This window comes from Rhinoderma darwinii, chromosome 13 (assembly GCF_050947455.1).
Source record: "Rhinoderma darwinii isolate aRhiDar2 chromosome 13, aRhiDar2.hap1, whole genome shotgun sequence".
In the NCBI taxonomy this organism is placed as follows: Eukaryota; Metazoa; Chordata; class Amphibia; order Anura; family Rhinodermatidae; genus Rhinoderma; species Rhinoderma darwinii.
In genome coordinates, this window is record NC_134699.1 from 31,124,481 (window position 1) to 31,137,538 (window position 13,058).

General features: G+C 40.6%; 1 protein-coding gene across 1 annotated transcript in view; it reads left to right on the plus strand.

The window, feature by feature from the left end:
- Positions 1-7,517: 7,517 nt before the first annotated feature.
- LOC142666439 (G protein-activated inward rectifier potassium channel 1-like) overlaps positions 7,518-13,058 on the plus strand; it is a 29,736-nt gene continuing 24,195 nt past the window's right edge. Inside the window, exon 1 of the mRNA XM_075846480.1 lies at positions 7,518-8,464. Coding sequence (XP_075702595.1) covers positions 7,799-8,464 — 666 coding nt within the window. The 5' untranslated portion in view covers positions 7,518-7,798. The remainder of the gene's footprint in view (positions 8,465-13,058) is intronic.

The following is a 13,058-nucleotide window of genomic DNA, read 5'->3' on the forward strand; positions in this document are numbered from 1 at the left end:
ATTATAGTAATGTAGTATTATAGTACTGTAGTATTATTATAGTAATGTAGTAGTATTATAGTAATGTAGTATTATTATGGTAATGTAGTATTGTTATAGTAATGTAGTATTATTATAGTAATGTAGTATTATTATGGTAATGTAGTATTGTTATAGTAATGTAGTATTATTATAGTAATGTAGTATTATTATGGTAATGTAGTATTGTTATAGTAATGTAGTAGTATTATAGAAGTTCAAATAACGAATTGATTAACAATAATTTTGTCTTGTATCAAATTTAAAAGTAATGTGGTCCGTCAACTTCACATTTTTTCAATGTGCGGCCCATTTACCCGGCCGAGTTTGAGGCCCCTGGTTTAGACAATGATGTGCAAACCTGATTCCCAACGTGGTGCCCTTCATTTCACTTAAAGGGGTTTTCCACTTTGTAATATACTTAACTTTTGAAAGATCTTGATTTCTTCGAATTGCTCCTTCGATCACGTGACGCTGCCACCATCGGAATACAGGACTTCTGATGACGTCCCGTTCGTTTTTCGCTTCCAGATAGTCTTCGTCCGGCTTATACACCGAACGGTGTCATCAGTGACGTTCCCTCAGTGTCCCAGTCGACGAGGCATCTAACTTGTGCGAGCGCGGTTCAAAGAATCTCTATTTGAACCATGCATGCTCTGCGCAAGCAGAAGGCAGAGACGCACTAAGGAAGAATACTGCTTGTTATGAACATCTGCAAGTTCCCCAAGGCACAGGAAGGAAGAAGAGGAGGGCAGCACACAGGCCGATCACATAAAGACAATAAAAATATATCCACTCTGATTCATAAAAAATAGCAGAGGCGTAAGACACCAGCATAACTGATGGTCATATAGGATTTCTTGGGACAGACCATAATCTTATGTATTTCACTCTGTTCTCAGTCTTGACAGGTGAATCCCATAATAATTTTCTAACTACCGGTATGTCCCTGTGTAGCCCTTCCATTGGGTTTTAAAGCTAATGAAAGTTACTGCGCATGCCCAAGATGTCATTGAAGAAACGGATCGATGTAAACAAAAAGCAGGGGGACAACAGACGAGCCTTAACCATCAGAAATACAAAGAAAAAAAAGGTATTAAGGGGGGATTATTTTTCCCCTATCGCAAAAAAAAAGCAGTAGGGGGGAAAAAAAATGAGATCTCGGAAAACCCCTTTAAAGGTTTGTGCGGTTTTAGCAAAATAATCGTATTTGTTTTTATAACTAAAAGTTATACAACTGCTTAATATACTTTTTGTATTAATTCCTCACGGTTTTCAAGATTTCAACTTGTTGTCATTCAGTAGGAACATTTATTATTTGCTTCAAGTCATTCGAATTCTCCCCATTGTCATGTGATAGACACACAGGTGCATGGCGCGTTACAGTATGTGTATCGGAGCTGTGTCTTGTAACGATCCCAGCACCTGTGTGTCTATCACATGACCATGGGGAGAATTTTATCCACTGGAAGTAAACGATGAATGTTCCTACTGAATGACAACAAGCAGAGGTCTTTAAAACCGCAATTAATTAATAAAGAAAGTATAGTGGAAAATTGTCTAACTTTTATTTCCACAAAAAAACGAACATTAATTTGCTGAAACCGGACAACACCTTCAAGCATAAATGCATAATGGAAATAATATTGAGCCTAGAGGCCCTGAATATTTGATATATGGGCCCCAGATATTACAGTGGCCCTGTATTCTGCTGTATGGAAGCAATTGATACTGTATCTACGAATACATTTGTACATTGATTGCTGTTCTCATTTTTTAAATTCAGTACCATGGATAGGTCGATTTTTGTAGACCACATCAAGGCTTCTCTTGTGATACCAAGCACTAGAGAATAGTTTGTATATGTGTGTGTATTCTAGCTGGAAGACCCTGCAGTAATTGTCATGGTCTACACATTATGTAGAAATATTAAGCCACTCAAAGGGATCTGTAAACAAATCCGACATGATCCTTACTGTTACGAAAGCAGGTAGTTGACCCGCTATACATCAACCTGAGATGTAGAGTCTAAGGAAATAATTCACTTCCCCATTAAGCCCCCTATGGAGGTATGGTCTTTGTGGCAGGATACTCCACAGATTGCGGTCTTCAGCATAGCCCCCAATCGGTGATCACTACAGTACTGAAATTAGCAGATGAGGGCAAGTTTGATGAATGGCCTGAGGTTAGATCTGAAGGTTGGATGGTAGCGGTACTCGGCAGTAGATGGGTGCTGAAGCCACAAACCTAGCCAAAGAATCATGAGTCAGCAGTAAAAACCACGCTACCAGAGATAAGCATGTAAACAGGAACGAAGAACTAAGCCGAGTCAGAGCCAGGAACATCCTAGAACACAATATATGAGGGCTAGAGGCAGGCACAGGCCACAAAGACACTCAGGCAGTGTCTGGAAATACACATTTAAATTCCATGACCGAGTGACATCATCAATCCATCCACGACAGTTGATGCAGGAAAAGTTGAAAGTCCACCGGACACAGAAAGTGGGAGCAGAGCAACACAAGGCGACACTGAAAAATAAAATCTGAACCCAGTCTTAAAGGGAACCTGTCACCAGCATTTTAGCTATAAAGCCAGCAATACCTGGTGAAAGTGGGTGAAAAATCATTGTCATCTAAGCTATAAATATCTTCTAAGTAAGCTCTGTAGCTTTAGTATTCCGTTTTTCAGTGGTCCCACGCCGTATGCAAATGAGCAGAAAAAAGTGAAATCTTCATCTGAAAAGAGTCAGATTTTCATTCCTCCAGCATCTCAGAGTGGACTCCACCTCCTTCTTTTTGATTGACAGCTCCTTAGCCAGTCAGGGCCAGACAGGTGGTGGCAGTGGGCGTGGTTAAGAAGCTGCATCCCAGAGGGAAAAATAATTACCATAAAAGGCGGGAAGAGTTTAAACGACGATATTTACAGACAGAGGAGGACTTCAGGAAAGAAGAGAACAGGAACGAACTCTGGACAGCTGCGGCCATTGAGGGGTCAGGCTAGTTTAACAGGTAAGATGTTGATGACAGGATCCCTTTAAGACTATCTACCAGATTTAAAGCCCACGACAGCCCATTTATAAAAGGTTATTAGAGCACAAGACAACTCATTCTGGTGATATGCTCAGTATACAGCACGTATAGCCATATTTATAATAAAAAAGTATATTCTGCAACCGTAAGACAGTTTAATTAACTGAACTCATTGCATACGACCTAATGATTTAAACATCTGCCACTGAGATTTATGCTGTTGGCACTAATGCTACACAATATTTTACTCAAGAGCAGTTTTACAAGATCCTTCACAAACAAGATTTATTGCTGCAATTAATATGAGTTGTCTTAAGTTGTGCCAAAGCCTTGCACTCCCACAGACACTGATCTCCGTCTTCTGTACAGTCCGAGCGTCCGTCTCACTTGTAATATTTCAGAAAAACGTAACATTCATCTGTTTACCCAAGCATTTGATTAATGCACATCCATCTGTCAAGCATTTAGTACTTGTCTTCCACTGTTCTCTCGCTCTTTTTAATTTATATTTTTATCCCCTGCCTCAGTTGCCTCAGTTGCCTTTATGAATCTGTGGGAGAATCTGACAGCAAGTGTTCTCCTGCAGCACCATCACAGGGCAAGTGGGCTATCATTGTAATATACGGACGTCCTGGACCCTCCAACGAGAGAGAAACTCTTTGTAGCCGCTCTGGCTAGTAGATGAGGGTCCTGAAAGGGGGACCTCCCTCTAATAACCTCTATAGTTCACCTATGGTTGGTTCACTTAAAGAGAAACCTGTCACTTCTCCTGACATGTCTGTTTTACTAAATAACTGTATTCCCTATGAAATAACAATTCTAGAGCATATTTTCCTAAAATTCTGCATTGTGCCGTTCATCTGTTATTCCTCTTAGAAACGTATGAATAAATAGATAATTGGGTGTTACCAGTTGGGGTGTGTCCCTATACAGACTGACCATGTCCAAACTGCACATTCAGCAATTCTTTAATATAGCTCTAATATCGGAATAGCTCCCCGATATGTGCATGAACAATTTGGTAAAACAGCAGGGGAACCTAGGAGCCGGGACTATCTTTCTTACTTCGGTACAGTTACAGTCCCAGCAAATTCGGAACTGTTGGCAACTATGCCCGTGCCGCCCGGCCCAGTGCCCCCCTTCTAGTTGCGCCCAAAGCACATGCCCCGCCCTAGCTACCCCCCTGCTGACAGCAGATATGAACCCTGAATATGCGCACTCAGCCTTTATCATTTTATTTCAATATATTTTCATTGTTTTCTATGGCAGTGGAGACTGTAGTTGTCACACAGTATATATCTTCACTACTCTGGATCCCACATTACCTATCTACAGGGAAAGTATGAAGGAACTATATTGTCAGCTGCCAGAGGAGGAAGGAGACTGATTCTGCTCAGACCCTGCCCCCAGCACGAAGACCATATGGGAAAAGAGGGGGGGAGGAATCCTCCAGCTCACCGTTTGTAGACTTTATGCAGATAGCACTCGAATCTCTGTACGGTCAGCGGTCAATAATGGAAAAGAAAGAGACTGTGATCCGGCGCTTGTGTGTAAATAAAAGGAATCAGAGTTCCAATTTTATTGTATATCAAATTTAAAACTATGAATCAAAGTGCTGAAGGGTGTATCGCAATTATATTTCACCTGCCCCCAGCACCACAGATTAGCACCAGAACCAAGGGGACTCAGGAAAGCAAATATATTTTTATAAGCTAAAATACGGCAGATTACTTTAAAACAGCTATTAACAGCATTTCTGGACTTCTGGTATAAAAATGATTCACGGGATATCCTTTTAACCTGATTGCAGTGTGGATCAAATATCGTCTATCTAATATTGTGCCTCTGTGTGTGGGATTTGGATGAATATAATCCTGGTCATATACATACACTACCGTTCAAAAGTTTGGGGTCACCCAGACAATTTTGTGTTTTCCATGAAAACTCACACTTATATTTATCAAATGAGTTGCAAAATGACTAGAAAATATAGTCAAGACATTGACAAGGTTAGAAATAATGTTTTTTATTTCAAATAATAATTTTCTCCTTCAAACTTTGCTTTCGTCTTGGAATGCTCCATTTGCAGCAATTACAGCATTGCAGACCTTTGGCATTCTAGCTGTTAATTTGCTGAGGTAGTCGGGAGAAATTTCACCCCATGCTTCCAGAAGCCCCTCCCACAAGTTGGATTGGCTTGATGGGCACTTCTTGCGTACCATACGGTCAAGCTGCTCCCACAACAGCTCTATGGGGTTGAGATCTGGTGACTGCGCTGGCCCCTCCATTACAGATAGAATACCAGCTGCCTGCTTCTTCCCTAAATAGTTCTTGCATACCAGCACCAAAGCAACCCCAGACCATCACATTACCTCCACCATGCTTGACAGAAGGCGTCAGGTACTCTTCCAGCATCTTTTCAGTTGTTCTGCATCTCACAAATGTTCTTCTGTGTGATCCAAACACCTCAAACTTCAATTCGTCTGTCCATAACACTTTTTTCCAATCTTCCTCTGTCCAATGTCTGTGTGCTTTTGCCCATATTAATCATTTCCTTTTATTAGCCAGTCTCAGATATGGCTTTTTCTTTGCCACTCTGCCCTGAAGGCCAGCATCCCGGAGTCGCCTCTTCACTGTAGACGTTGACACTGGCGTTTTGCGGCTTCTATTTAATGAAGCTGCCAGTTGAGGACCTGTGAGGCGTCTATTTCTCAAACTAGAGACTCTAATGTACTTGTCTTGTTGCTCAGTTGTGCAGCGGGGCCTCCCACTTCTCTTTCTACTCTGGTTAGAGCCTGTTTGTGCTGTCCTCTGAAGGGAGTAGTACACACCGTTGTAGGAAATCTACCGTTTCTTGGCAATTTCTCGCATGGAATAGCCTTCATTTCTAAGAACAAGAATAGACTGTAGAGTTTCAAATGAAAGCTCTCTTTTTCTAGTCATTTTGAAAGTTTAATCGAACCCACAAATGTAATGCTCCAAATTCTCAACTAGCTCAAAGGAAGGTCAGTTTTATAGCTCCTCTAAACAGCAAAACTGTTTACAGCGGTGCTAACATAATTGCACATGGGTTTTCAAGTGTTTTCTAATCATCCATTAGTCTTCTAACACAGTTAGCAAACACAATGTACCATTAGAACACTGGAGTGATGGTTGCTGGAAATGGGCCTCTATACACCTATGTAGATATTGCATTAAAAACCAGACGTTTGCAGCTAGAATAGTCATTTAGCACATTAACAATGTATAGAGTGTATTTCTGATTAATTTAATGTTATCTTCGTTGAAAAAAACTGTGCTTTTCTTGCAAAAATAAGGAAATTTCTAAGTGACCCTAAACTTTTGAACGGTAGTGTAAGTCAGCTGTTAGACAGCTCCGCCATAAACAGGCATGCTTGAATCACCTGAGCGTGCATGCTTATTCCAATAGGAAGCGAGGAATTACCGGTTATCCCTTATCTCCTGGTGGAGTAAAGAATTAAGGTACATTGAAATCCAACATTCCCGATGTCTGTTTCCCTTGACAGCAGATGTCGGGGGACAGTTGGGCTGCCCTCATACAGTGATTATCAGCTAATCCTGCAGAAAGTGACGGGTTCAGACAACAAATAAATAAATATATATATATATATATATATTTATATTGTGACGACTTGGGGACCACTTAGCTCACAGGATCGCCATCTCCCGGGTGAGATGGTTGGCACACATAGAAAGTTCACTCCAACTCATGGAGTAAAAGTTTAAACCAGCCACAGCTAGCTTTATTGTCTTCACCACAGCAAGCAGTGTTACAACAAAAACATACAAAATAAACCCTAGGCCGTCCAGCCTCTAACTAACACATTCAGTGTCCCTCACTACGAGACACTGAGCCTTGTGCTCAGTACCTTAAAACCTTCACAGCTTTACCTTAACTCTCACAGGATAGCATGCCTTTCTTCCCCAGACTGAGAGCCCTGTGTGAACTCCACACACCTGAATTAAAGAGCCGTCTCAGGTGAAGCCTACCTAGGCTCATCAGACAGCCCAAGACATGGACTGTCTGTATTGAGTGGAAGCCGCCCTTCTCCTTCACACTCCAGCAAACCAGGCCGTATTCCGGGTTTTACACCCAAGCAACAGCAGAGAAAACCCTCTCTGCTGTACATGTTCCCTGGTTGCTTGAAACTGGACAGTTTCTGCACTGTCCAGTAGCTGCACTACTACAATATAGAGACAATTGCTTTTTATAATAGGTAAAAAAAAAAAGGACTTGTTTCTATTAGAAGAATTCAAAGTTGTAGAAAACAGCGATGAATCCTTTTATTGTATCAATTGTTGTGTGAGATGTTTTAAGACTTTAGCCTCTGCATTTTTTATGAGAACATTCTCTGGAAGATCGCTTTATCCAGAGCACCACCTAGTGGCCAGTTGCTTATGATTACTTTTGTAATAGGATTCCGATGATTGGCTTCAGGCGAGCACACAGAACACGTCCACATTGCGCTCTCTTGAACAGGCTGTGAACAGTATCTTCCTATTCCATGCACACAGACAGAGTATCCAGCTAAAGGGATAAGCAACCAGCCAGACTAAACGGAGCGATTCATATACAGATTGTGCTCTCAAGTCTATGCCCAGTAACTCAATACTGCACCACCAGCTATAGAGATGCAGACAAGAAAGAATTGTTTCAAGGGTTGACGGAAGGAATAAGAAAACTTTTTAGTGGACACTACTATCGACTTGACCTGTGGACAAATAAGATGTCGGCATTGAGAAGGAAATTTGGTGAAGAATATCACGTCGTAACGACCACAGTGGGAGGGGGATTCTTTCCTTCTGTTAAAAGAAAAAGACAGAGATTTGTGGACAAGAACGGACGCTGCAATGTTCAGCATGGCAATCTTGGTGGTGAGACAAGTCGATACCTGTCCGACCTGTTCACCACCTTGGTGGACCTGAAATGGAGATGGAACCTGCTAATATTCATTTTAACATACACGGTGGCTTGGTTGGTAATGGCTTCAATGTGGTGGATTATAGCTTATATCCGAGGTGACATTAATAGACCTCATGATGACAACTACACTCCCTGTGTAGCCAATGTCTACAACTTCCCCTCTGCGTTCCTCTTCTTTATAGAGACAGAAGCTACCATTGGGTACGGTTTTAGGTACATCACTGAGAAATGCCCTGAAGGGATCATACTCTTTTTGTTTCAGTCTTTGCTGGGATCTATCGTGGATGCGTTCCTTATAGGCTGTATGTTTATAAAGATGTCACAGCCAAAGAAGAGAGCAGAGACTCTGATGTTCAGCCACAATGCTGTCATTTCCCAGCGGGATGGAAAATTGTGTTTGATGTTCCGAGTAGGCAACTTAAGAAATAGCCATATGGTCTCTGCTCAGATAAGATGCAAGCTTATAAAGGTAAGAACTGATTTATTGTACCATACCGTCATGATGTTTTATATTTTATGGGTTATGAAGGTCTCTCCTTACACTAAAGATTGTAGATAAGCTATCAACTACTTATTGAATTGTAATATCACATCAATATATCCTATCATTCTTTTCAGTTGGTAACTGGTTAATTTAACAACGTTATTTTACATGAAGAAGTGATAACATGTCACTATTTATATTCAAAATTACAATGATTTATACTTAGTTACCTCAGTTTTCACTAACTTTGGCTACAAGTTTCGGGAGTTGCATTATAAGCAATTTTCTAGTTTATTGCAGAACTGAAAGATTCATTTAGCCATAGAGCACAGTAGCAGAGTACAGACTGTTCCGCAATGCATCAGGTGTAAACTATAGAGCAGTGTTCCCCAACCAGTGACTCTGGGGCCCCCTGTATGTGGCTCCCCAGCTGTTGGAAGCAGCAGATACTTTTGTGCATTTCCGGTACCAGGGATGGTTTAGCATTACTAGACTCTACCAGAGTCAAAACCCTATCACTGGCTTCTACCACTAGGGTAGGGGTCATAGCACTCGGTCAAGTCTTCAATAGGATTTTTACATTTTTATATTCAATATGGCTCAACACCACCTGTGCTATTGGAAAGTGGCTTGCAAACCTACAAAAGGTTGGGAATGTCTGCTATGGAGAATATGCAGCTTGCTGCCAGGACCTAAGGGCAATTGCAGGATATTCAGCTCCATGTGGCTGCCCTGCTCTATGGTCAGATCACTCATTGGCTTATATAATATAATAGGGTATTGCTAGTGATGCAATTCCCTATTGTTTTACTTACTGATAGGTTTGCATTTTAATCTGGAAATGACTGTAATCGTGACTAACCCCAATTTCTGTTTTGGGGACGTTGACAGTTTTCCTTCCTGATGCCGGGTGACTTGGTAATGCAGAGAGCCCAGCGCAGAGCAATATTTCCCCTATCTATCTTATCTGAATCCTTACTCCATCGCCACATCGGAAAGTCAATACAATTAATTTACCCTATTTGGGTATTGAGATCTGCCTCCGCCATCGTAGAGAACTGGTAACCATTAATGTAGACTAGAAATATAGGGTCTCATAGCAATAAGCCCTATAGTTAGGAAAGGGGGAAATATTAGTCCATGGAGTATATCTTCTTTAAGCTATGAGTTATACTGTATATTGATGTAATACAACACAATACACATAGATAATTTGCCTTCATATAGCTATGTATACATTATATTCGGTACGACTGGACAATATCAGGTTATGATATACAATAATATAAAGATCAATCAATAAGCTACATATATAGAGACACAAACTACATATATAGCTGCAATATACATAACTTTATACGGTATCACTGCGAAGAGCTGACCATTCACACATTGAATTATACATATGGGCATGTGATTCTACCATAGGCAGTGCCTACTTAGTCGGCATATAAACCTTTATGATATGTTGCTAAAAAGAAGTAATCTCCCACACACTAGACTATTACTATTAGGGTATGTTCACACGGCCTATTTACGGACGTAAATCGGGCGTTTTTGCCCCGAATTACGGCCGAAAATAGCGCCTCAATAGCGCTGACAAACATCTGCCCATTGAAAGCAATGGGCAGACGTTTGTCTGTTCACACGAGGCGTATATTTACGCGCCGCTGTCAAATGACGGCGCGCAAATAGACGCCCGCGTCAAAGAAGTGACCTGTCACTTCTTTGGCCGTAATTGGAGCCGCTATTCATTGACTCCAATGAATAGCAGCGCTAAATACGGCCGTAATTGACGCGGCGTTCAAGCGCCTGCACATGCCTGTACGGCTGAAATTACGGGGATGTTTTCAGGCTGAAACATCCCCGTAATTTCAGCCGTTACGGACCCCCGCCGTGTGAACATACCCTTATAAATAACAGATTAGGGCATAACATTTCAGTCTAGTTTCACCAATGTATTACTCAAAGTTATGTTTTATCCTCTAAGTTTTTGCGGAGCTGTATCATTATACTATTATAAAGAACACAGTCATTTCTCCATTTGGTCCCACAATCTGTCTAGACTATCAGGTCATCTTCATTTTTCAGTATTATAGTGGTAACCACTTCTACATATTCAGTCTTATTGACCAAGATGTTCCACATTAAAATAAAAAGATGAGGAAAAAGTCATGTCAGTAGTTTGTGCATTTGTGGGGGGACGCAGTCAACAGACTTTCAAAGGTGGTAAGAGTAACCATAGAACCAAATTTACTCATAAACTAACTCATAACTCATGCTTAGCTGACTTGGACAATCTTAAATCATGGTAGTAGGATTTATGTTCCTATCATTTCTACCGGAGCATTGATTTGAGATAAGTCCTATACTAGTTCCGAACAAGCACCACTTCCTGGAATTCAATAGTTTATGAGGCAACCTTTCTCTCGTTGAAGGTCCTAAGATGAAAGAATATGAATAACTACTTCATTCTTCTGAACTCATTTTGGGTTAGTAAGCCCCCTTCCTAGGATAATGGAAATAGAAATCCTTGACTTAAAGTCATACAATTTTTAGTTTAATTCCGAGAATCCATCTTGACATTACCCTGGTATTATGACTCAACTTTAGTCAATGGGATCAACCACTGGAGATGAAGGATAGACACTAGCTCTGAAGTTCACAAAATATGGCCATCTTCATCCCCTTTGCAGAAGTGAGACAGATGTCTTCAGCAATATTACTGGTACCTCCTTTCAAATTCATCCAGCTCAGAAGTGCCCCTTCACCCATTTCCTCATTACCTAAGCAGCTGGTATTGTATGGGCAACTGCTGTGCAATTTCATGTTTTCCATGAAAAGTTGCAGCAGGAAAAATGAAGCTCTTGCTAATAATTCCCATGAAGAGGCCTCCCTCTCTCAGCCCAACATGCCCAAATCGGTCGTCCAAACCATACAACCCCTTTACGATGCATGTTTACATGGGAAATTCTTACATTTAAATGGATTGTTCAGCTAAAAGTTAAACTTTTCTATTGTGAACTGCTAATGCTTTCTATGCCGGCAGTGCCCCTGCAGTAAAAACAAAGTATAATAGTTTGCCAAAAGTAAATTTAATACAACTTTGTATAGACACACTAAACAAGTCAACAAATAGCAGTGGAGGTCTGGAGCAAAAATCCCTAAAAAGGACATTTCATTGTGGGTTTACCAAAAAAGTAGACAATGCCCTCGGCCAATGACCAGCTGTTCAGTCTGCACTTAACAATTTGATTATTTAGATTAATAAACAATTAAGTCACATTTATTTGTACATTTTTCATGAATGTATTTGAAAATTACAACATGTCTTCATGCATCACTTTTAGCATTCTAACTATACTGTGACATCACTATATGCATTATTCCTGTACTGTGACATCATTGTGTGCATACTGGCACTGTGACATTATTATGTGTTTTTTTCTTTTGCTACGATGTTACCATATGGATAGAGACATATTTGCATGCCTTATTTCTGTGCTCATATCATCATAAGCATCACTATATGCATTATTCCTGTACTGTGACATCATTGTGTGCATTATACTTATAATCCGTACCTCCCACTCCCGTCTCCAAGATTTCTCTCGTGCTGCACCCGTCCTCTGGAATGCGCTACCCCAGACAATCCGATTAATTCCCAATATCCTCAGTTTTAAACGTGCCCTGAAAACACATCTATTTAGACAGGCCTATAACATTCCCTAATCTGACTCCTTTCCATGGCCCTCCTTTTAGATTAGTCATCAGAATAAGATTCCCTCACACGCCTTCTCTTCATGTCCGTCATACACGGATACTGGCTGGTGACCGGCTCATGCAGCTTTATGTGTACCGCCCCATGTGTATAAAAATGGCCGGACCATTGTACAGAACAGACACTGTTACACTTTGTGTCTCCCTTATGTCCTCATAGATTGTAAGCTCTTGCGAGCAGGGTCCTCACTGCCCAGGTTTGAATTGTAAATGAACTTTGTCACTATGTAATGTCTGATATTGTTTGTTTCATGTTCCCTCTAAATTGTAAAGTGCTGCGTAATATGTTGGCGCTATATAAATAAAGATTATTATTATTATTATACTTGCACTGTGACATTATTATGTGTTGTTTTCTTTTGCTACGATGTTACCATACGGATAGAAACATATTTGTATGCCTTATTTCTGTGCTCATATCATCATAAGCACTGTATTGCGACATCACTGTGTGCCTTGTTCTTGTGGTGTGACATCACTGTGTACGTTATCCCTGTACAATTACATCACTGCTTGTTTAATTATTGTGCTGTAACTTAACTGAGTATATTATCCTTGTACTATGACATTACTGTGTCAATTGTCTCTAGTCGTGACATTACTATGTGTATTATCCCTGTACTGTGATATCACTATACACATAATCCCACTACAGTAACATCACTGTGTGTATGATTACTGTGCTGAAACTTCACTGAGTTAATTATCCATTGACTGTGACATTACTATGTATTATATCTGTGCTGTGACATAACTGTGTGCATTATCCCTGTACTGGGACATCGCCATGTGCATTATC